Raw genomic sequence first — 24084 nt, 5'->3', positions numbered from 1 at the left:
AAATCCTCTTCTAGCTTCCTACGATCAATACTCAACTCGCCTGGTGCACTTTGCACCAAACTAAAATTGAAAATACAAAATAATATTCCATTTCCTACTTTTGTATTAAGAAATGTGCAAGCATAGAAGAAAAGATACTGGAATTGATATGGATATTGGAATGAAATCACGTTTCCTGTTAGCTTACTGCAGCAGGTAAAAGACTAGAAAATTATATCCCTCCCCTTACTAGCTATCAGTTGTTTTTTAATGTTAGGGAAACTATTTTCAGCGTGGAAAATAAAGAGAAGAGAATCTGTATAGATCTCGGGCAGAATCATTTAGAGAACAGCAGTGTTTTGTGTATCTCTTTCACCACTACCTCCATGAACGCCTACTATATGAAGCAAGCTTGACTTTTTAGCAGAGGAAGAGATGCAGAAGGCCAATGAACAACTCAAGCACTGGATGCTGAATTTCAGGACAGCTCTTACAAATCCAAATACAGAAAATACCGTCTTCAAAAGTAGTGCTTAAGCATCAAGTAGCACCTTGGTAGGTTTGCTACAGGTAGAGAAAGATGCAACATTAAGGGGTTACTATCCTTATACAATGGGCACCACTTCCCTCTAATAAAAGAAATTTTTTGTTTCCACACATGGTAAAAACCCAATCTGATCCTCTGTGTAGGTACCTACATGAGACTCTTATTGTTCGTTAATAAACGGAACATATTAAGTTGACTCCAAAGAAGAAATCTATTCTTTCAAAAAGTAATGACTTCCTCTCTGAAGATCTCAAGTAAAAATAAAATAGCTTTAAACAGTGCCTTGGGAAACCTAAGTTTTACTTAAGGTATTCCAAACAACAAATAAATAATTCAAAAAGAAATTAAAATTTTGCTTTTGTTTGTGTTCTTCTTTGAGGTGAGCTTAAAGGTCTTGGAATTACCTTGCACATACCCTCAAAAAGTTACATAAGCAAGGTTTGCTATTAAAACTTTCCATTGGAAAATCTTAGCTTTGTTATGACCACTGGAAAAGTAGCAAAGGCAAAAAGCCACACATGCAAATGGATTGAAGAGCTCTCCGTATCATTTGAGACAACTAAAAAGTAAATTTCTCAAGGGGCTGCACAGGCTAACAATTTCTTGGGTGAAAAAAAAAACCAAAAACATCCTATCTAGTTAATCTCTAGATGATGGCAAACTTCAATATACTGTGTAGGAAGAAATTTAATGCACTTAATGAAACAGGAATACTCAAGACTAACCCCTTCAATTTAAAGCTGATGTTTTAAAAACACATCAACCAACACACAAACAATTCAATGGAATATTTCATCATCTCAAAGCTTGTAGATGCAACTTGATTACAGAAATGAAATGCTTTATCAGAGAGCAATGCAGAAGATAGGCTCCAAGTGAAAAGATTTCAATTTTAAAAAGACCTAAACATGCAGAACCACAATGCATAGTTCCAACATGTAGGAATCCCATCTGATGATTTCAAGGCCTCAAGAATAATTTAGTCTGGTTAGTGAATGACAATACTCCTGATCACTCAAAAAATGTTTTGGCACATATCTTCATTAGAAAAATATTCGCTTTTGTGGGGTAAAGAAATCACAGAAATCATGATCCAGCAATGAAAAGACACTGTACAAGATTGCTTTAAAAGTTTGAAGATATTAAGATACTGAAAATGAATTATCTTTGGGGAAGGGTGGATAAAATGAAGAACAATTCCATAAAATGAAAGTAAAGGGTGAACATTACAGACAATATTCATGATCAGAAAGAAAAATTATCACAAGTGGAAAAGGGAGAAGACTGTTGTTCTTTAGTGTTTTTTTTAATGCCTCTTGGCCTAGAATACAGAAAAGAATCATGAAAATATACCTCCTCCCTAAAAGAACTGATCTATTTCAAAATACTTGGATGTTCAAACAACAGAGCACCAAAGTCCTACATTATGCTCAAGGATAGACAATATCTGAAAAACAAAACAAAAAAAAACCTCCTCCCATCTCAAACATCTATTTTTAATTCCAAAGTGTGATGTGGTAGCTTTCTGTCCAATTTTCTAAAGAAAAATAATAAAATATTTATTTGCATGCACAATTTCTAAAATGCCAAGTAATCCTTTACATTCTATAATTTTGTACTTGGAAAAACAAAGCTTTCAATCTCAACATAATTTACAATGAAAATGACAAATTCTAGCTCCTTGTACTTCCCAAAGAAATCAGGAAATGGAGAGAAGCTCCTCCTTTTCTACAATCAAGACATTCTTTTTAGGCAATCTTTGTCCTTGCACACATCAGAAATTACGATAATGAACTTAAACGATAGGAGGATGATAGGTTAAAAAAAAAAAGACTTTTGGGAGGAGCTTGGGTTTCTGTCCTTCTAAAAATACATGGTTGAGAGACTTAAAATATCCTCACAAGGGAAAAGAGGTACCTTAGCTACTTTCCTCCAGTTAAGACAGTCAAAGAAGTAATATGTTCCCCTCTCGTATGTATTGGTTTTCATTGTTGGCTCCATGCCGGGTGCCCTGGTGATCCATACTCGTTCTTCTTTGTGGTATCTCCAATCTCGGTTAAATCTTTCATTTTCAATAGGAAGCAAAAAATATTATTTTAGCGTTAGTTACTTCAATTTGACTTCATGAACTATTTTTTTTTTTTAAAGTTTAAATCAAAATTATACAATGCATTTAAAACCAAACCAGTATTTCTAAGATATCATTATACCTGCTATCTCACACCTCTTCCATACAATTATTACATGCCAACCTAATCACACATGAAACTTCAAGAAGTTCAAGCAACAAACTCTTTTTATGCTAACTTATTGATTTTCATTTTGCTAAAGATGGTTAATTTCAATGTTTAACAACTAGTGGCATCTGCATTACCACTTTTCCACATTGTTTTATAAGAATACCAAATGTATGAGATAGACATTTGATTTCCGCTATACAAATGAAAAAAAGTACAAAATGGAACCCATGTTGGAGGAGGTATTTTAAAAAAGGTTTCCAGCTTTAGACTGTCTAAGCTTCTGTTTTCAATGTCTTCTTTTTTATTACATGTACTACTTCATTACTGCAATAGATTAAATCATATAAGACTGACAAAAGTTTGAACGTACAGCTCTACTGCTGCTAATAGCTGTAATACATCTCCTCCATTCATGTAATAGAGATAAAACAGGAGATCTTCTCCATATCGGCCAAGTTTTATTGCAGCCAGCTGCAAAAGATTGAAGAAAATGAGGATGAAAAATCACAACAGATAAATGTTTTAAGACATACTATCCCACTTAAATAACACAAGGATACATCCAGAATGTGCTTCCATCCTATGTGTGTTGCAAATGATAATCTAACACAGCAAGAGTAGCAATTATTAGAACAATCATTTCTTCTTCACTTTGTTAACCTTTCCAAATAAGGGGATACAGTAGGAAAATAAATATAATCAATGAATCAGCAAAACAGAATTTTATCCCTGTACCTGTGTCCATCATCTACTTTTTTATTCTTATTTTTTTAAACCATTTGAATGTATTTGCTCACTTCACACTGTATTAAGTAACACTACTACAATTTCTTACCATATTTCACAATAATCCCTCTTAAGGAACTACAGTACTTGAAAGAAAACATACCTAACAAAAATTCCTATTCAAATATACATGGGAAGCAACAGATAAATGTAAGAATATCTTAAATCATAATTCTGATCTTATCTCAAGAAGAAATGTCTCAATTTAATATGGCATTTGAATATTAATACAGTATCTGGATTATAACAAACTTGTTTTTTGCATGAAGGAAATACTTGTGAAAACGTAATGCATTTGTTAACTAAGCATGCCCATTCTCAGTTTTATTTTCCCTTCCTTTTTCTACGGTGGAATGGGTACATGATACATATAATTAGCTGGTTAACACATCACTGATCTTAAAAAGATTGAGAACATCCATAAAATGCACTGATTTTGAAGAACATTACCTATCTGAAAGAAAATTCAGAAAATTACTGGTAATAAACAAACAAAAAATATGCACACACACACACACGTACTCACCTTATCCCTAATGTGAATGTTAGTTAAGTATTCAGATGGAACATGGAAGTCTAAAAGAGAATCGGAATTGATGCAACTATTAAGACATGTAAATGAATATAATTTGCAAATATTAATATTGAACTGAATAGTCATTTCTCTCTTACCTATGTCTTGAGGTCGACAAGGTGATGATGCCCAGGGTGATGCAAATTTGGGATAAAGATTTCTGAAGAAAAAGAAAAATATGAATTTACAATATTTTTTTTTTTACTGTAATAAACATACCACACAACCAACATCACTACACCTGGGGTGAGAAGGAAAGAGAGGGGGAAATTTCCAGCCCATTTTCCTAAAATAGTTATGTTTATTCGTTTTCTTTCTAATATACAAAGAAAGGTTGAATTTAAACTTCCTTAGGAATCTATAGGGCCAAGATTTCCTTCCTAATCTATCATTCCTTACTTATCTTTCCGACTTAAGTGCCAGGGATCTCAACCCTTTTTAGGGATCCAATTTTACGTGGTGTTTTAACTTGATCAGGAACAGTTCATTTATTCCTCTGACCACAAGTACACTGAACCCCAGCACAATATTAAAATAAGTTTAAGACTTAATATTTTGCTTCTGAGTAGATTTTGCTAACATGTCAGTCATTAGTTCAATAAAGAGAATATTATGAATCTTCTAACTCTACTACAATGACTGATGTGCCAAGGAATGAGTTTTCCAATTAACAGGTAAAGGACTGAAAAAAGGACCAAGTAGAATACACTTCTGGCAGGTAGCTGCAATGTACTTTCACTTATCCACAACAGCAGGCTATTATTGCATGTTGTGGAAATGAAACTTGTGTATGGTACGCTCTATTAAATCTTTGCTTCCTTCTTCTCAAAGGCTTAATAGTTGCTACAAAATAGCTGAAGCCTACAAAACTACCAGAACGCAACCAACTCCCAGCTGAGCTATATGGGCCAAAAACTACACTGATAAAATCGTGTCAGTCTGGTTCTAGGTTAACTAATCTTAGTGTTAGCAAAAGCTTGTGCTACAGAGTCTGAAGGAAGATTTCAGTAGCAAAACTTGCAGATGTTGAAAATAACTAAAATATTCTGCTGAAAGCCTAGATAGGCACTGCCCAAGAAGAGGAGTTTCCTGCAGCTCCATCACATCATGCATGCCCTAGAGATCTCATTTCCTAGGGTAAAGAATGCAGGATTTTTACAGACTCAAACTGCACTTCTTAAAACAATAAAAACTGTAGGGTCTGTGCATAGTGTTTCCTCTGTGACACAAATAAAATTCTACTAATTTAACATTTTTCAAGGAGGTATTGGACAGCATACAACCTACTTGATTAACATTTCAGAGTGCTTCTGAAAATAAGTGAACTACTACATTATCTCTAAAGAATGAAATGAAATACTGCCATTTGTATTTTCATTTTTGTTCATGCAAAATATTAATTTATCTTAAGGAATGAAAAGCATTTCTCTTAACAAAGAAATTAGAACTGCACAGGCAATACATAATCATTTGTTCAACAACTGAAATGAGTGTTAACCTACCTGTACAGAAAACATTTATAAAACTAGGAGTTACAGGGGTTAATTCAAATAAAAACATACACAGAATTCTAAAATTGTGTTTCTAAAAGCACATTTATTGTGCTAAGTGTTTAAGTGGTACAGGTGTCTTTAACATCAGAAGTACCTCATAAGGCAGAAAAAAAAATCCAAAAAACGTGTAATGCTTTTAGTTTTTCAAACGACGATTTGTTAACCAAGCAAAGGATGTCTAACATAAGACAAGGCAGCAGGCCAGGCACTAAGGACTGCACAGGCTTTCCACAAAACTTTTCGGTAGTATAATTTAAAACCAACTTTATGATACAGAACTGTCTGGATTAAACACTAAATGTATCCCTCTACTCAGCATCATAAATATCCTATATATTGTAATGAAATGTTAGAAGCTTTTAAAAATTCTGCTATTTAACACACACCAGCTAAAGAAAAGCAGCAGCATGCCATGTATACATACTGTTTTGTGTACACACACTAATAATTTGTATGCTGTCCTCAGGAACTGTATAGCACAGCTACAAGTCATCCCAAAGCAGGTTTAGTATTCCTCTGCAGTGAGGCACTAGTTTTACACAGACTTTCCAATAGGTAGGTTAAGCTTAGTTTCAATGCCTAAAATAAAGCTTAACACATAGCATTGTGTAAAATATCAAATAATATAGCCAGAAATACTATCCCTACTACTTCTGCATGCTGATACCTGGCAAAAGTAGCTGTGTAACCAGATTTCACCTGTGTTAAGGAACAGTGAGACAGAAGCTCAAGAATTCAGACACAGATGTACTTTTAGTTGTTTTATGAGCAGAGGAATTTCATTTTCAGCTGATTGTCCTCAAATTACGTTTTAGCAATCTGTGATGAGAACAGCAAATGAGTTTAGTATCAGGCAGATTTGGGTGACCCATCTCACAGTGAATGCTGAAAATTCTGAAACTACCACGGAAAAGAAGCAAGCCATGGTCAGTTTAATTGTTCTTTATGCATTCTCATCGTGTTGTGGAAGAAAGGGATGGGAGTGGGAAACTGCTAGATTCAATGGAGAAGGGAGCTGTGAGGCTAACACAAGTGAAGAAGCCACTATGTTAATGTTATGCATTCTGCAAGTAACTACATACAATTGTACCAGAAGGTTGAGTCTGGGAGGTGGTTTTGAAATATTTTTTATAAGTGCCAATGACATGACAATTTGACTAATTTTGATGCAAACACCATAGGAAGATTTTCTAGAAATTATCATTTCTAAAAGTTACACCTCTAGACAGAAATATGTAATTTAACACCAATAATTTCAAGATAGCAAAGGTCAGGAGCCATTTTTCCTGTGACTTCCCCCTCACCTTGATATCCCCATTCATATCTTCTCTAAACTCACACATTCAGGATGCAGCTGCGCATAAATTTATGAAACACAGAAACTGCGTATGTATGCTGTTTGGCCTTTGTTTATATATATTATACAGAAACCTTAAGATGCATATACTACACTGCCAAAAAGCCTAATACTATGACAATCTCCGCTGAAATAAAACATCACAACTCTTTATCCAAGGCTACTAAGTATCTTGTTTTTGTTTTTTTACCCACACGAATTTGTGCAATTGCACAAATACAATCTCAGTGAAAGTCTGTAGCTGCACTGCCATGAAAGTAAGGTAAGTGACTGAGTTCTGCTTTTTCTTTGCCAAAAGAATGAAAAAAACATTTATGTAATTTAACACAGTAAATCAGGATATGGAAAGATTTTAGCAAAGGATATGGTAAACACTAGGTGTGCTTCCTACCACTTGTATCTTCGTAGATTAAAATAAACCAGCAGCCTATAGTCTCCCTCAGAGACTCCCTCAAAGAGCAAGGTGTAAGATTCTTCAAGACTCTAAAAGAGTCATGATAGGACATTCTCAGCTGAAAGGGTACCAGAAATTCAATTTATCTCACACAACAGCAGTCCCCAAGACAGGCATTTTTCCCCAAACTGATCATTTAAGTTCCTTCTGTAACAGGTAGAGAAAAAGAAGCACTCTGGGCTGGTGATTCACCTTACTATCTTAAGGACTTCTCTTACCATTGTGCAGTCACCAATTGCTTTTCTCTCCACTGCCTCCAAAGGAAGCCTGGATGACTAAATTTAGGTGAACTGAATGACTGGAAGTTAACTGTAGCACTACATTTTCATCTTTGGTGCAGAGTAAACACTGTAAATGTACTAATATTTACCCCCAAATTAATGGCATCTAAATGTAGATATCCTCAAGGAATATTATTATTTGAAAAATAATGTATACATGAAATTTATTAACAATACACTGTCAATTCCTTGAAGAAAGTCCTGAAGGAGTTAAGAGAATAAACAAAGCCACTAGGTTTATTGAAAGCTTGCAGAACAAGATCTCAGTATGCCTTGAAGCACAATTCTCTTGTTTATGAAAGTTTTATTTTACTGTCATTACATTTTCAAATTTTATTTGGCAAAATATCTTGTGGGTTTGATACTTATGTGAGCTAAGTGAGCCTATTATTATGAATGACAGCATAATAAAAACAAAACTGAAGACAGTACTAAAAACCAGAAACTTACTCAGGAGAGTTGAGATTGAGACCTAGTGTTGTTAAATCACTTCCTAATGCAAGATGTACCATTCCTGGATCTGTCTCTGCTGCCCTGATGAATGTTAACAAGCCAATCATTCCAAACTGGTCCGTCACCATCCCTTGAGGAATGTTGGTAACCCGACCTGGGCAAGAAGAACAGATTAATTTTCTCCTTTCAAGAAGTGGAGAGATCAACATGATGTTCTAAAGGATTGCCAAAACCTTTGAAGAGGACAAAGTGGAACAATACGTACCGTCAGGTAACACCTGGATCCCTTTTTTCTGCTGGTTGTTGTTTTGCGTAGTTGAACTTTTATCTCCAGGAAACTTGGGCCCATCTGTGCTGGATGATGTTTTGCCTGATGTACTCAAATTCTATTAAAAATAATTTGTAGAGTTGGTATGATGGAAACAATCCAAAATGGAAAGACTGGTTAACCGTATCTTTCGGTCAGGAGCTCTGAACAGTACATCAGGTCACTCTAATATATTAGGCACTAAAATGGAACAAAGCTGAAACTCTTGTGTTCTGCTGACAAACCTTATGTAATATTCAACGCTTCCTAAAATATACCTCCCATTCAAAAAGAGCCTATAGCTTGCAGTCTAAAAGGCTAAGAAAATATTTTACACCTGTGTTTGAATACACAATGGATATCCCAAGTGCCTGTGGTTAGCAAGTATTTTGGACTCATCACATCATATATTTTTCCAATAGCCTTGCTCCTGCAGTCCACAACACTCCATGATGTAGCAATAGACAGTAACTCAAGCCAATTTCAGGTGCAAGCAACATAGAGTTGGCACCTTTGCAACCATCAAGAAAGAGATGTAAACACTATGTCTGGCAGGAAAACTCTCCCTGCTCTCCAGGAGCTCGTATACTGACAAAAAAGTGTTTTCCATAACCGTTATTTCTTATTCTTTAATATTCTTTAAAACAACTCTGCAGTAACACAATGTAATCACATCTACTCCCTCTTTCCTTACTGTATTCAACTCTTAAGTGTATCAGAACATTTTCCACACCATAAAACTGGTGACAAAGTTTGGGGGCTAGGCTTCCCACCTGGCCCCCACCTTTTCTGAAGTCATATTTTTCAGTTTCCACACGAGTTTGTAGTCGCATACAATATCTACTTGTCAGTACTTTTGGCACCCCGATTAACATATTTTTGCAATTATAAATGATAAAACAATTGTAAATTGGAACATTTTGTTAAATTCTGTAGAACACTGTTCTCTGCCACCCAAATTTTAGTGTATTTACCTTTCATTTGTAATAAAAAACCAATTTATTACACATCTTTCAGAGTACACAGTGAAAACAACATAGTAATTACAACAATATTTAAGATATAATGTATCCAGCTAGTGTACAACATACCCATGAATGCAGTGGCCCCTATTAAGAGAGCTTATTCCCTGTGCTTTCAATTTTCCCATCAAGACTTTTACCTTGACTTGATATTGTAACACCTAATATTTAAAGGATTTGACAGCTTTGAAAAAAGATGTTATAATGTGTAAATTACTACTACTGATGAGAGGCATCAACGGTGAAAAATGAGCTGGAATTGGTAGAAAAGGAAGTTACGAACCGCACAACTTAAAAGAAAAATATAGTCAGTTACTGAAAACAAGTTTGAAGTATTCTTGCAAGTTCCTCCCTGCCCAGCCCCACTCCAAATACAAAAGGATACACAGAACTCTTACGAAATTAAGAAAGCAAGGTTACAGTGACTGCTGGAACAAAAGAGCTTCCTGAGAAATACCATTTACATGGCCACAGATGAAAACCTGCTTAAAGATTTCTCATTAATTTAGAGGAGCAAAGTTGAAAATCTTATAAATATATTCCACTGCGCCTTTTGTAATATAGCCATCAAGAAAAGTACGAACACTTGAAATAAAAGCAGCTTCATGGCTTACTTACAGATTTATTATCATCATTACTTGATGTTGGGTCTTTGTAGCTGGAGCCTGGTAATGCTGGAAAATCTTCATTGTGTATTGAAAAGTCCTGGGACTGCTCACTTGCTGGTTTTGTTACCATTCCAACTATCATCAAAATGAAAGCAGGAATAACATTAAATGACTGCTAAGAAAAGAATTTTCTGCTGTTGATCTTGCTTACTGCGCATTTTCATTATGTGCATGTTGTACAGCAGAAACGACTTTCAGAGAAAACGGGTAAACAAAACAAAGCATATTCGTTTAAAACATCCACACAGATTAGACTAAAGCCTCTATTTAAGTGTGAGCTGAGAAACACTCTGGGTTAAATTCATAGACAAATTCACTGCTTTAAGAACGAAGCCCAAAACTTTTACCACAAAAAGCACCTATTTCGCATATCTAAATAATTAAAAAATCTTTACAGGCATTATTATAGTGGTGTTTAAGGAAATCTACCGATGGAGGAAGGATGTACTGCTTTCGTGATTGTACATTTTTCCTCCATCCCCTAATTGTATGTAGAATTTCCTAGCATAATCTCTTTAGAAGCAGGTATTCTTAAGAAGATGCCCAGCTAACTTGCAACAGAACATATCACCAATGAAATACTTGCCTGTGACATAAGAACGACTCCTGCTTTCAGTATGAAAACTGAAAGCATTTAGCCTGCAACTCTCAGTGCTCTGACCCTAATTTAAAAAAAGTAGGCCAGTCACATTGGAACATGGATTCCGACTACTGAAAAGCAACATTTTTTCTATGCCAGTTCAAAACCAAACCAACCAACCAAAAAACCCACACCAGGCACCCAAGGGCAAATACTCTCTGCTGAGGTAAGTGATACAGTGACTTGTTTGCAAACTACACGACAAGTAAGAGATGGCAGAGGGAAGTCCAGGGCCTATTTTTCAATATCTCTTCATAGATGTGTAAGATATAAAACGGTTCAGCAGCTGACAATATGTATGACTGTGTCTAGTATTCTTAAGTTAAAGGTCAAAGCTCCTTTAAGAAAAAACAGAGTTAACGTTGTTTCTGCTGTAACCCCTTTTCATCCAGAGTTACTATGATTTCTTCCAATGGGTGAAACAGAATAATGAATTCACTGTATTGCATTTTCTCCTTCTATGTAAAAACTGTTTGAAGGCTTATTTTCTTAAATAAGATAAGCATGACTCTGAGCCTCTGCTCAGAGTTTCAAACCTTTTTCTTCGCCACAACCAAAAGCACTGTTCACTTTTTGTTGGTGGAGACAGCATCCAGTGCATCTCACATCCCTGTGTCTTAATTGTTTCTACCATGATACCTATCCCCTGAACTTAGCAGATGCTGAGGATAACTTTTCAGACAGGCATTTATTGCCTGGTTCACCACACAGTCACGCAAACAGGTATGCTAGCACCAAAATGGGGAAGTGCTTTAAGCAGAGGAGCAAGTGATTAATTTATTTTTTTTATGCAGCAATGCTGCTAAATGTTAAACCCGAGACCCACGCTGCAAGCACATTTGTGTGGACCTCTCTCCTACTTTCCATCAGTTTTCCAAGTAGAGGCTTCTCTTGAGGAAAGAGAAAATCTCGTGTAAGCTACAAAGTGGTATTCGCTCTCCACTCTCAGTATGACTTTCCAGTGCCTTTATTTTGGGGGAGTGACTTTTGCCTGTGTTTAGGAGCACTTCAGTTTAACTTGTTTAGCTGTTTCTCACAGCTATCTTAAGCGGAGGGCCTTGGTTACACCCAATCCATGAGGCTACTTTCTCCTGATAATGCAGTATCTATTATTTCTCTCCAATTAAAATTGGAGCTATCTCCGAAAAACACTAGCTTTTTTTAGTTGGAAAAGACTAAGGTATTTTTAGTTGGAAATTTGACAAGTGTCACGAAAATAAGTTATAAATGCAACTTTTCAGAGCAGCTGATGCAACATGCATGACAAAGTCTACTAAAGCAGTAACAAAAAAAAGTTTTGTCCTTCATGCTAAACTTACCTAAATTTTTTCCAGACCCAAATAGCAAGATTTGTATCCACCCTTAAGTTTTTCCTTTTATTATTTTTTTAAGCTGTTCAGCAAGAGTTATATAAGACACAGATTTGGAATCTGACTGATAATAGTTGATGCTTACAGGCTATTTTTTTTGAAATCTGATCCTCATCATAAGAGTGAGGGTGAACAGTGCTACAGCAAGTACTATCAATAAACAGTGAAAATAAATGGTATGCTTATAACTGCTACAAAAACATCTCTAATAATTAAATATTATTTCTAAAATGTACTGTTCAGAATTCAACAGGTTTTGTATGCATGCAACTAGAAAACAACCTATTCCTTAAGACATTTCTTGAGGTTGAGCAGCTTCAGAGTTATCACACAGACTGAAAACCCCAGCAGCCTCTATTGGTGGTGAATCTAAAACAAGTAAGTCCTAATACTTCAAAAACCTGAGGGAAATCTCCAGTCATGGAGATGTATGGACAGTTTATTTCAAAAAAAAAAAAAAATCAGACTTAGGAGCTGGCATTTTACAAAAGGCTACCCATTGTCTTAAGAACCACAGAAGCTGAAACAAGCAAACACGTATTTCATTCAAAGCGTTTTCAAATATATAACCTTACCATAGGGAGCCCTTCCAGCTAAAGGGTTTATTAATGGAGTTGGATTGCCACTTCCTTCCCTTCTGTTTCTGTCTGCTAGCGCTGGAAAATCTGAGAGGTCCAGTCCTGTCACATTTTCACTTCCATCTATAATAAAAGCAGGCATTTCAAATTTCCGTAATTTTTTTTTTTACTCAAGGACTTCATTATACGCAATATAAATGTTAGATATATTTTCTTCTTTCAAATTCACCTTTTTTTCTTACTATAATTATCACAAATAAATACAACTTGTGTGTTACGGGACTAGGTTAAAGAGCATCAAGTTTTTCTTTAACCAATATCGAGTCAGTAGGATTTAGTAACAAGGTTTGCTCATTTAGAATTAAACACTGCATGAGTAAAATCCAGGCAGACTAGCAAAACTACAGTACTAGGATAGGTAGCCCATTTAAAACGGAAGGAGCTGTCAAGGAAAGATTTCAGAGAAGATAATAACCCATATCAGCAACAGTATCAAGGAGCTCTATTTTCCTCAGGAAAGGTAAGACAAGATAAAGCTCAAGCAGGTGCAGTGCCAACGCAGGACAAGTAACACGGGAACATTTTTTAATCGGCAGCGAAAACACAGCATGGGCAAGGTGAGCAGCGCAGCTCCGCGGAGATGTCACAAGGTGCCAGGGACACCAAACCCCTCGGCCGAGCCTTCCGTGCTGTGACATCAGCGGCACAGCCGGGCAGGTGGCCACCAACAAACCGCATCACCCACGAGCCTACGGCACATCGAGCAGGAACATCTCCCTCTCTCGACTCATTAAAGTCAGGTGAGGAAGTAACTCTCTGGGAGAAATCACAACTGAAACAACGGACCGAAAGGATCGCTTCATAAAGCAGCTGCTCAAAAGGAGTTTGAGGTCTCTAAAAACGCTGTCCTGCTGTGTTTATCCTCTGTAATGCTTTCGTAGGAACGTGAATCTTTTCTTCTCTGATTTCCTTTCCAATTCCATACGTTATTTTGCATTTCTAACCAACCAGGTATAACTTATAGTCACATGAGGTACAGCGAGTATTCTGCTCGCAATCCCTTGTCATGACGTAATAACACTGGGTGTCATAACACTGCTCTTATGTTATGCCATGGGAAAAAACAAACCATTAATACACTTATATCTCCACTGAATCTTCAAACTAAAATAACAAAATACTTTTCCCACATTAACGTCAGGGTTACAGACCCTGCTGAAGATCACGTAGAGTTATTTTCTAAGGGCAGCGCTTCTGTGCAACAACTGCCCTCCAAGTATTTCCAACCAGCCTTACCCAATAATAAATAAATCTTTCTACTGTACTTCAAAATCAGCATAAATATGAGTAAACTCACCTGTTCCATTAAAAATGTTACTTGATAAGGAGTTATTCATTCCAAACGCCTGATTTCTGTTCATCCCAAATCCAGACATACTGTGAAAAAAAAAATCCAAGAAGTCAGAGAAAAGGGTATTGAGGCTTCCTAATTCCCAGCTGAAGGCATTATGGAAAAAAGCCTAAGACACTTAATTTATTTCAGCTTAAGCAACACACGTTAGCCTAAACTCAATTTTTAATTACTTTCCTTTATACTTTTGAAAATTCTGAGCAAACACTGCTGAATCAAGACAACTGGAATGACTTCAAAACTTGATTTTTTTAATAGCCACAATATTTTAGATATCTGTCAACCAACAAACTATGACAAACGTGATCATTACTCAAGAATTTCATACTGAAAAATTAAACAGCAGGAAATAAAATAGCAAGAAGACTGAAGTATTCATTTGCAGGTGGTAAGCTGGATCACGGAAGCGATCAAGTTCATGAAGACTCAATTAAAAACTGGAAAGTTATTATGTGCAATCATCATGATGTACATACAGCATTATCAGGAACATCAGTATGGTCTCTGTCACACAAGGACACCGGTTAAAATAAAGTTTCACATAGTCAAGCAGAAATGTTTGAAGACTTCTAAGAATTAGATAGGGCTGCTGCAGTCAGACAAACAACCCGCTCCACCCTGTTCAAGCTGAAGATGTCGAGAAGCTACAAGGTAGCCCAGAACTGAGTGAAATTCGGAATTTCTGCCCTATGGGAAACCCTAACACTCACTTCTCCCTGTAACAGGACGCAAGTTGATATTTCAGAAGTTTCTGTGCATAAAAGTGCCAAACATTTTCCTAGCGGAAATTTCATCTATATGACTTTTTTGCAATTCCAAATCTGAAGCATTTAATTTCAATTTGCAATAACCCTAAATGCTTCAATTTGGACTGAGACATCAAGAAAGGGAATGGTGAGTCAGGAATGGTCCTATCCTGCTTTGCTCCAGCAAGATGGTGCATTTGAAGGACATCCAGATCTTTGACATTTCATGCACTGGAAGGAATACATTTCTGGTATCCTCTGTGAATCCTAGACCTGGTGAGAGCATCAACTGGACACAATTTGATCTTGACGGGCATATAATCTAGCTTGATGACAGACAATGTTTCTCATACAAGGTTTGTTTGTTTTTAAGGCAATTAGAAATAACCAGGTCAAGAATTTCAAGGATAAGAAAGGGGTTAGGCCACAAGATGTGTACTTCCCTACAATTATTTGCAAACTGTTTGTTAACCAGCATCATCTCAGCTTCCAATATCTTTCACTGATGTAACTAAGACTGGGAAAGTGAAGTATTTTATGTGTTCGAAGCATTAAAAACATTCATTGCTCCAACTAAGGCATTAATTCACAAAACACTTCATGGAAGTCACATAACTCGTGCACCTCTCACAAGGGAACAAACTTTTTTTCCTCTCCAAGTATCATTTCACCATTTAATCAAATTAACAATTGGATATATACTATTACAACACTTGCAGACTAATAAACCGTGGAATAAGAACTTGTCATTGTTCCAGTGATATGTCCTTCTCAACTTGTAAAAACTGTAGCATCATTAACATGAACTTTACAGTGCAAACAGTAAAAGATGAGGATTTTAATTCAAATACTCCTACACACTGGAATTTCATTATCTTTGTCCTACAGCTGGTTGTTATTTAAACAAGTACTTCCTATACATATATATCAATCTCCAAATTCATTATCCTCTTCATGTAGAGTTTTCAAATATATTACCATTTCAAACTTTTGTGATGCTCAGGTTTCAAAAATACTTACAATATAAAATTATCTTTTTAAATTATCATTTCCTTTGCTTGCTGCCACTTCACAGAAAAGAAAAGGCAAAACAGAAAGTCTTCTCACGCTCCAAGAACACAAACTACTACCACCAAATCTCTATTACTTTGATTAAGAGAAGTTTTATTTAATGCCTATATCATAATGCAAAGCTCCAGAACTAAACGGACTGACCAAGTTTCAGATAACTGTGACATTCATTTTTCTTCACCTGTTTTGTAGAATTCTAGATTGGGTAAGAGGTAGCATCTGACTGTAATGAGCGTATTTGTGCCCAGTGTAGCAGTCAGTCCCCCAGGTAGTGCCTAAAGTTAGAAAAAGGAAGAAACTGGGAGCACAGGGATCACAAGGCTGGGGAATGAAGCCTGGAAAATGGTCAGTTGTGCGAAGCTTTGACTACACGCTATGTAATTAGAATCAACACACTTTTTACTACAATGTCATCAATATAAACTAAGCATAAACATACCAACAAAACATAGTTAAAGCCCAGTGATTTCTGATGTCAGAATCTTGCCCAAAGACAGAAAAAAAGATTGAGAAATTTCTAGCAGCAAATGAACACCAAATCCTTAAATGAGTGGTAAACCACTGCTCTCCGTATTATTCCAGAATTCAAAGAAGTAAAACACAATGTCCCTATTGTGTCCAAATCAGTTAACTGTTCTTCGAGAATAACTATTATTGTTATTGTTAAGTAGTTATTCTGTATTACATCTTGCCTTACTTCTTCCCAAACTCATAGATGAATAGTCTTAAAATGGAGGTATATACACAAAAATCAGGGTGTTTCCAGAACAAACTCAGGAACACAATAGAAACATCACATATTTTACATAAGTAGTAGTAGAAATTCAAGTCAGAAGCAGAATTTAGCTGAAAGGCCTCAAAAAGCCTGTATGAGTATTAAAAGCAGCTTCAAAGCTTACTACTGAGAGACTGGAACACACAAAGCAGCACTTTCAAGTTTTCTTCTAATGGATAAAGATCAGACTTTGACAGGAGCGCTAAAGGATGAGGATGTCCATCCATGGCTGTACAGGGATGGTCTGACCAAACAGCCTTACCTGTTCACAGTAAAAGGTTGTCGAGAGGGTTGCTGCTTTGGCATACATATTATGCTTGGAGAGCTTCTGTTGGGGCTGCCTAACCCTGAACTGCTCATGCTGTTTGTCCTGCTGGGAATTCCAATGCCCTGACCAACCTGGGAGTGGTTCATCATATTCCTAGGATTCATAGGCAATATCCCCCTGAAAGAGAAAAACCATCCATAGAGATGAATCTATACAATAGTATTTGGTTACTCATTTAAATTACTAACGTAGGATGGACTTCGAGCTGTTGCAACTTAATTTATGCTTAGATCAACACAGCGTGTTTGGATTACTCTCTATAATTAACGTAGTTTGGGATTTCTTCAGAAACACCACATGACCCATTGTGTACTAATCAAGTCCTCAGTCAGGTTTAGACAAATACTTAAGCATTATGCATTTGAAAAGGTGTTACAGCTCTGTTTTAAAGAGCGCTTCAGACCTACTACCTTAATATTTTCATACTGTGTACGACATCCATACAAAAATTTTAACCATTCATATACCAGAAGAGCCAAAAAAACAGTCTCTTACATTCTGAAGCAGGATTTGCCAGCAAACTGTCCTTTACATACCAAAATACTGTTTTACAGTAAGCCTTATCTTACAGTTTTACAGTATTACATACCTAACGCAGGCAGTGGTCAATAAAAACTATATATTTTTTTTTATTAAATCAGACTAAAGTAGCTGAGGCACAACATGCAGAACATTTAGTAAGTGCTCTGCAGAAAGACAATTGCAGAAACATTGGCTATCAATAAATACCTGCTCGGAGACGGAGGCGTGTGAAGTGACATTGTTGGTACCCCTGTTGTTGGCGTTACGTGGCTCGGTAACTGAGTGCCTTGTGATAAGCTGCGATTTAACTGAGGGGTATTGTTGCTCATTCCCCTCATTGGAAGGCCTAGTGCACCTATTGAAAAAAAATTCAGAGGGGGGGAGATATATAGCAATCCGGAACAAAGTCTTAGCCATCAGGTAGGTGTGGGTGGAAACAATTTATGCTGACAACCTAAAAAAAGTGCAAAGACTGAAGGAAAGTGCAGTGTAAAAGCTAAGTCCTTCTTTGCATAGTAGAAACCCAGTTATCTCACAGATAGCCCCGTTTTTGTTAAACTTGAGCAATTTCAGCCTCTGAGTCACTAACAACGTTTTGTTGCCTTTGAGAGGTATACTGAAGAGAACAGGGTGAGTTTTGATCTTGTTGATGAGGACATGGAGATCTATACATCACCTTTTAAAAAGCAGCATTTTGCAAATCTATAATAAAAAATAAAACTGAATTTTAAGTAACACTGCTTTCAGGACAACAAAATCAACCTTTCAGGAAAGTTCTTTGTAAAGTTTAAGTTTAAAGTTTCCTTTTGATAAGAGAACTTCAGTGTCCATGGTCAATTTAAATTTAATTTTTTGAAGAATGAAATCAAGTAGGAATTTAACTGCCCTCAATTAGCAATTAAAGCATACAGTAGTTTTTTGTTGTTTTTTTTTTTTTTAAGCACTGTGAACAGGAGTATTTTCTACATAAGGATTTTGGTGCAATAAAGTTTGCTCTTTATTAAATATGTATATATCCATATATACATTGTAAATCTCCTTAACTCAGAACAACAAAAAATAGCCAGTTGGCTGCTGTCTCAAAATGTCAGAAAACTTCATGAAGTTTGTCATCGTTCTCACGTTGCTTTTCTGTATTCATGAAATTTCAGAGTGATGTCCAAAGACAAGAAAAAGCCATTTAGTGGAACATATCAGCAGAGACACACTTGCATATAAAACGTGAGAGCTATAAATAACAGACCTATTACTTTAGCATAAAGCTGCTGAGGTAGGCTCGGAATTCAAAACCTTATGTAGTAGACAAAAGGAAAGAAAAATTAGGAGGAATCAGCACTCTCTGATGATAGATCACCCCTTCAGAAGAGCTGAATATGCCAGCGTACGACATGATGAAGTACGAGGAACGCAAAGGACGGACAGAGCATACGCTCAGGTTATTGGTACGGACACGGTCTGAAGGAACCCCCCAGTTGTTCAGCTCCCATCCTTGCAGCACTGCCCGCCCAGCGTTTTACCCTAAAATTCGCAGCCCGAGAAGCGTGCAATGAGGAATTTTGATACCACGAATTTCTCTATACGTTCAGACTAAGAGGTAGCATGACTCACTGTAACAAGCCTCACAAGACTTCATTAATTGCTGATTATATCAAGGTGCTCGCTGTAAATATTTTGGCAATTTGCTGCATCAGAATAATTTCAATGAGCGTATTATAAATAATATTTCACACTAATTAACGATTAGGTGGAATTTTAAAAATAAAATGGTAAAGCAAAAACATTCTTCGAAACTAGACACAATACGCTGAAAAACATGATTACTACATTTAGGTTAATTTTGTGTAAGCATTCACTCCAACAAAGCCAGTTTTTCACTAATAACATTATTTCTTGTTGTTGGCTTGCTTTAGATCAGACTTATTTTTTTTATGGGTAGTACTGTTACTATATTTTTACGGCTGGCACGTAAGGGCAGTTGAAATATTCACCATTACAAAAAAATCTTCCTTATGCTTCCTTTTTCCACATTTTTTAAACTGAGACAAGAGATCTGCATGAGCTACATCACAGACTGATCAATGAAGTGGCTTGTTTTGTGCTTAGAAAATAAGTTTAACTTAACTCTTTAAGTTGATATTGTGCTAAATTGACAGCTACCAACCTAAAAGCATATGGAGATCAGCAGCTTTGTTTTTCCCCAAAATATTTAATCATAGGCATTTACTCTCCCTTCTTTCTCAGTACTTGGAAGAAACTGAACCCTGACAATATTTACTTTCTAATTTTCAGCCATGCGTGTCTCTACGTGAGATTAAGTCCTAGAAAGAACATACAACTGGCTGAACGGCCAAGTTTCATGAAAAAAAAAAGTTGCCCATAAAAATAATCAACAAATAACTGTGACAAACAGAATAAATCACTACTTCAGTATCTTTAAACAGCTGAGCCTGAAAGGTTTAGCAGCGCCACATTCAGGACCCAAGCCAAGATCCAAACCTGACTCTCAGACTGGCCAGAAACTGACCATGTAACTCAGTAGCATAATCAAAAACCACTTGGTATAATGTGGTCACCCAACAACAGCCTCTGAGAGGGTTAAAAATCACTATAATTTTTAAACTATTTGAAGAAAGCCTAAATAAAACTTTTACCTTAGGTCATGCACCTAAGAGACAAAGCTTTTAGTTTGTCCTGATTAAAAAATTCCACACACTAAAATATCCTGAAGACACTTTTCCTTAGTATCTGAGTGGGAAGCACTTGGCTAGAAAGCTGCAAACATTCAAAAGCGCAGTGATGAAAGATGTTCACGAACCTGTTTTACTTGTGTAACTCTTTCTAACTCAGGTGCTCTGAGTCACTCTCTGCATGTGCCCCTCTCAACTACAGGAAGGTTCAGTTCTTAACTCTGGCACTTAGGTCAGATCTAGCACTGCACACTGTGACTAATTCTCTGTGTACCTTCAGCAGCAACAGTATACACAAGACTGGCAGATACAGGAAAAAAAATCTTCAATAGATGGAAAAAAAACAGAACAGAAGGAAACAAATCTTACTGGCGTAATTCTTTGCCAAATGTGAGCTGCCAAACATATAGACAAGACTTAATTTGCTCCTGCAGAACATAAAATATCAGTTAGAATTTGTTTCCTTCTATTCCTTACGTGTTTTTCTGAAGTAGGCTCATTTTGGCCCAGCTCACCTTCCGTCATTTTTTTTTTCAGAGCCAGTTAAATCATAGACATTCTTAATAGGATTACTGTATTCGGATATTTAACAGCTATACAGTGTCAATACATGACACGTTGAAAACTAAACACTGCAAAAAATGGATAATAATGCAAAAATGCATCTTCCAAAAATAAATAAATAACCAAAAATCACACACACTCGAGCAGACAGTTTTTACAATCACCAAAAAAGCCCAAAGAGCTAAGAGTTGCCTATCCAAAGTGTGAAACTAGAATATTTAATAAAATCAATAAAAATAGTTCTTACTTTGTTGCCCGTATAAACTTGCCCCAAACTGAGACAGCTGACCTGATGTTGATGGTGATGCCAGCATCTAAAATTTAAAAGAAAGAACAAAAGGTTAAAGACACAAAGATATCACGTTACCTTGCTCCGAAAGTTTGCAATAGCACATTCTTTTGCCAATAAAGCAAATGAAAAGCCCCTCTTTTTCAATCATCAAGTTTTAGAAACTCCCTAAAATATCTGCACAATAAAAACTGCAACAGTATATCACATGTCAATAAAAAAATCTATGACTTGGAATGTATAAAGACAGACTTTCTTTAACTTGCAACTAGCACAGAGGAGAAAGACAGAGAAATAATTTAGAAATAAAGCATATTACCAGGTATTTCCATTAAAACCATTTTTTCCCCCCTTCCAGGCACCACACATGAAATGTGATAAACTACAGACTCTCAAGAGTAAGTATCTAAAGAGTAAGAGTAAGATCTAAAAATCCATGATCCATGAATAAAGACTGAGATTTGCACACTGCCAAAAAGAAGGCAACTAAGGTAGGGACATTGACACCAGTCACGACTGTGAGAGGAAAAGAATGAACTACTCTCCGTGCTGCTGCAGAAGTGGAATGCATTAATATATTTGAGGAAGAGGAGGTTCAGGAAAAACAAACAAACAAAACCACTTTGCAATCTTAAGGACAGTTAAGCATTGGAACAGATTACACAGCTTCCTTCAGCAAGCCTCCATTCCAGGATACATACATATATGTACGTGTATATATATACACATACATACATTATATATATATATATATATACACACACACACAAAAAAAAAAAAGGTTAGACATTAATGGTAGGTATAGCTGATCTTCCCTTTGAGCAAGAAGTTATTAGTTGAACCTGATCCATCCAGCTCACAACAGAATATGCTACTCATTCTCACTAATTCCTGGGCAAATGTCTGCATATTTCATGCAGTAGTCTGGACCTGAACTGATGGATGGTTTCGAGAAAAGGAATAGCTGGATTCTTCCATGTAACAGGATTTCAACCTTTCTCATCTTGAGAGGAAGAAATTCCAATCAAAATTACTTTTACTGTGATGCACTGCAAAGTGTTTTGTTGACTTAAACTAGACAGATGTAAAGCTCAAACAAACCTTAGAAACTGAATTTGTTAGCTAGCTGGCTATACCTGAGTCAAATTTAGATGGCAGAAACGAGAAGTAAAACTTGCAGGGTAGACACTAAATATCAGGAGTAGTTTTGACGTTTGTAAGTTACATAAAGTATTTATGATTTTTTGAATATATACACGAGGTATGAGAGGAAAAGTTACAGTAGAAAATTACTATATGCTGTCAGAAAATATATTGGAAGTATTACCTCAAACTTCTACAGAGTCACATGTATTTTGAACACTGCGCACACATTTTGTAGGAATCAACCACAGCAATAAGCACACACGCTTGCATACATAAGAGGGCTGAACTACTGAGACAAAAACTTTCTGCAGAAAGAAAAATTAACTAAAATACATGCCAGTCTGCAGCTAAGTTCTTCCTTCTTAGTGAAGGACTACCCGAAGGCCTAACATACACACTGTATGCATTTCTGACTGGAGTTAGTCTTGATTAAAACACCTGGTTCTGTGTACCAGTTGCCCATTAGTGAGTGCAATATGACTGGCGCGCCCCTGGAGCATCTCTTCCGGCTCACGTTGCTCCCAAAGGAATCAGACGGATTCACACCACGGCTGCACTGTGACATGAACCGAGGCGTGGTGAAATGGGGACACGTGGGAGACAGGCTCCAAAAGCACACTCCCCGCCCAAGCTACCAAACTCACGTATGTTAAACGCTGATAAAACAAGCTGTTACAACAGTTTTACTTCTGCTTTCCTTTCTTAAAGCACTTAGAAAAAAAAACACATTAACATTTGACAAGTTGGAAAAGCCTGGAAAGTGCTGCAAGGGATGGCAAATTCTAATTCAATGGAAAAAATAAGTTTGACACACCTCAAAAAACAGACTGGCCAAAAAACCCACAAACTAACAGGTAATCAGGCACTGAGACACAAGCAGCAGACCAAATTACTACCAGCTTTCGGATAGATAAGCAAAACAGTTAGACCAAAAAGAAAATCCCGCAAGAATAGCTGCTTAGGTTATTCCAAACTTGCTGTGATAGCATGTGATATAATAAGCAGAAGATGGTACAAATCTCAGCATAAAAATCTTGTATTTATAACATTAGCTTGCATATATAAAAAAAATAATCACAGACCTATGAGGTACTAAATTATTTGAAACAGGAAAATAAAATCCCATCTCTTCTATTCTGAGTACTACTTGATTTTTTTTAAGCAGTTAAAAGGAAAGGAATGGCAAATAACATTTAATGAACAATGCTTATAACAAATTGGATTTCCTTTTGAAACACTGCAAAGCAGGTCACGTCCATTGTGCCATTTGCTGTTGTTATAGGAAAAGTGAAATTCAAAATGACCCCGTAGAGAAACCCTTATGGAAGGCCAGAATAAAGGCCAAGTATCAAATGCAGCACGTCTAGCAGTAGTTTTAAAGTCATGATATCCTCCATGTCCTAAGCATATTAATCCTCCAGAAGAAAGAAGAAATACAGTGGATCCCTTCCGGGCTGATTAAATGCAGCACTTCTCACATCTCAGGGAGAAGGCAACTGCTGTATGGGTATCACTCTCAGTCTGTCTCTAGTTTGTTTTGTGATATGTCAAATCGGTGTTAAGCACTCTTTTCAGTCACAGCTAAGTCAGGAGCAGTTTAAAATCTTGTCATATTTCTCTGTAACTTCCATATCACTTAGGTCCACAACAAAACGACTAGGTTAGCCAAAAGCTGAAGTTCTGCTGTCAGGACCTTTATTTGCATACACAACCTCTGGGCTGCTACTACAGCCTTG

General features: G+C 36.4%; 1 protein-coding gene across 4 annotated transcripts in view; it reads right to left on the bottom strand.

Moving 5' to 3' along the window:
* The window catches only part of CNOT2 (CCR4-NOT transcription complex subunit 2), a 92520-nt gene that overhangs the window by 5506 nt on the left and 62930 nt on the right, over nt 1–24084 (bottom strand). For all 4 annotated transcript variants that reach the window (XM_035543942.2, XM_050711788.1, XM_035543941.2 and 1 more), the window contains 12 exons: nt 21161–21227; nt 17870–18017; nt 17075–17257; nt 14167–14246; nt 12807–12932; nt 10172–10296; nt 8490–8610; nt 8222–8378; nt 4225–4286; nt 4079–4128; nt 3137–3237; nt 2444–2588 (listed from right to left, as the gene is read on the bottom strand). In XM_035543942.2, coding sequence (XP_035399835.1) covers nt 2444–2588; nt 3137–3237; nt 4079–4128; nt 4225–4286; nt 8222–8378; nt 8490–8610; nt 10172–10296; nt 12807–12932; nt 14167–14246; nt 17075–17257; nt 17870–18017; nt 21161–21227 — 1365 coding nt within the window. The remainder of the gene's footprint in view (nt 1–2443; nt 2589–3136; nt 3238–4078; nt 4129–4224; nt 4287–8221; nt 8379–8489; nt 8611–10171; nt 10297–12806; nt 12933–14166; nt 14247–17074; nt 17258–17869; nt 18018–21160; nt 21228–24084) is intronic.

This window comes from Cygnus atratus, chromosome 1 (assembly GCF_013377495.2).
Source record: "Cygnus atratus isolate AKBS03 ecotype Queensland, Australia chromosome 1, CAtr_DNAZoo_HiC_assembly, whole genome shotgun sequence".
Classification (NCBI taxonomy): Eukaryota; Metazoa; Chordata; class Aves; order Anseriformes; family Anatidae; genus Cygnus; species Cygnus atratus.
Note: the sequence above shows the minus strand (reverse complement) of the source record. Positions and strands in the feature narration are given on the sequence as shown.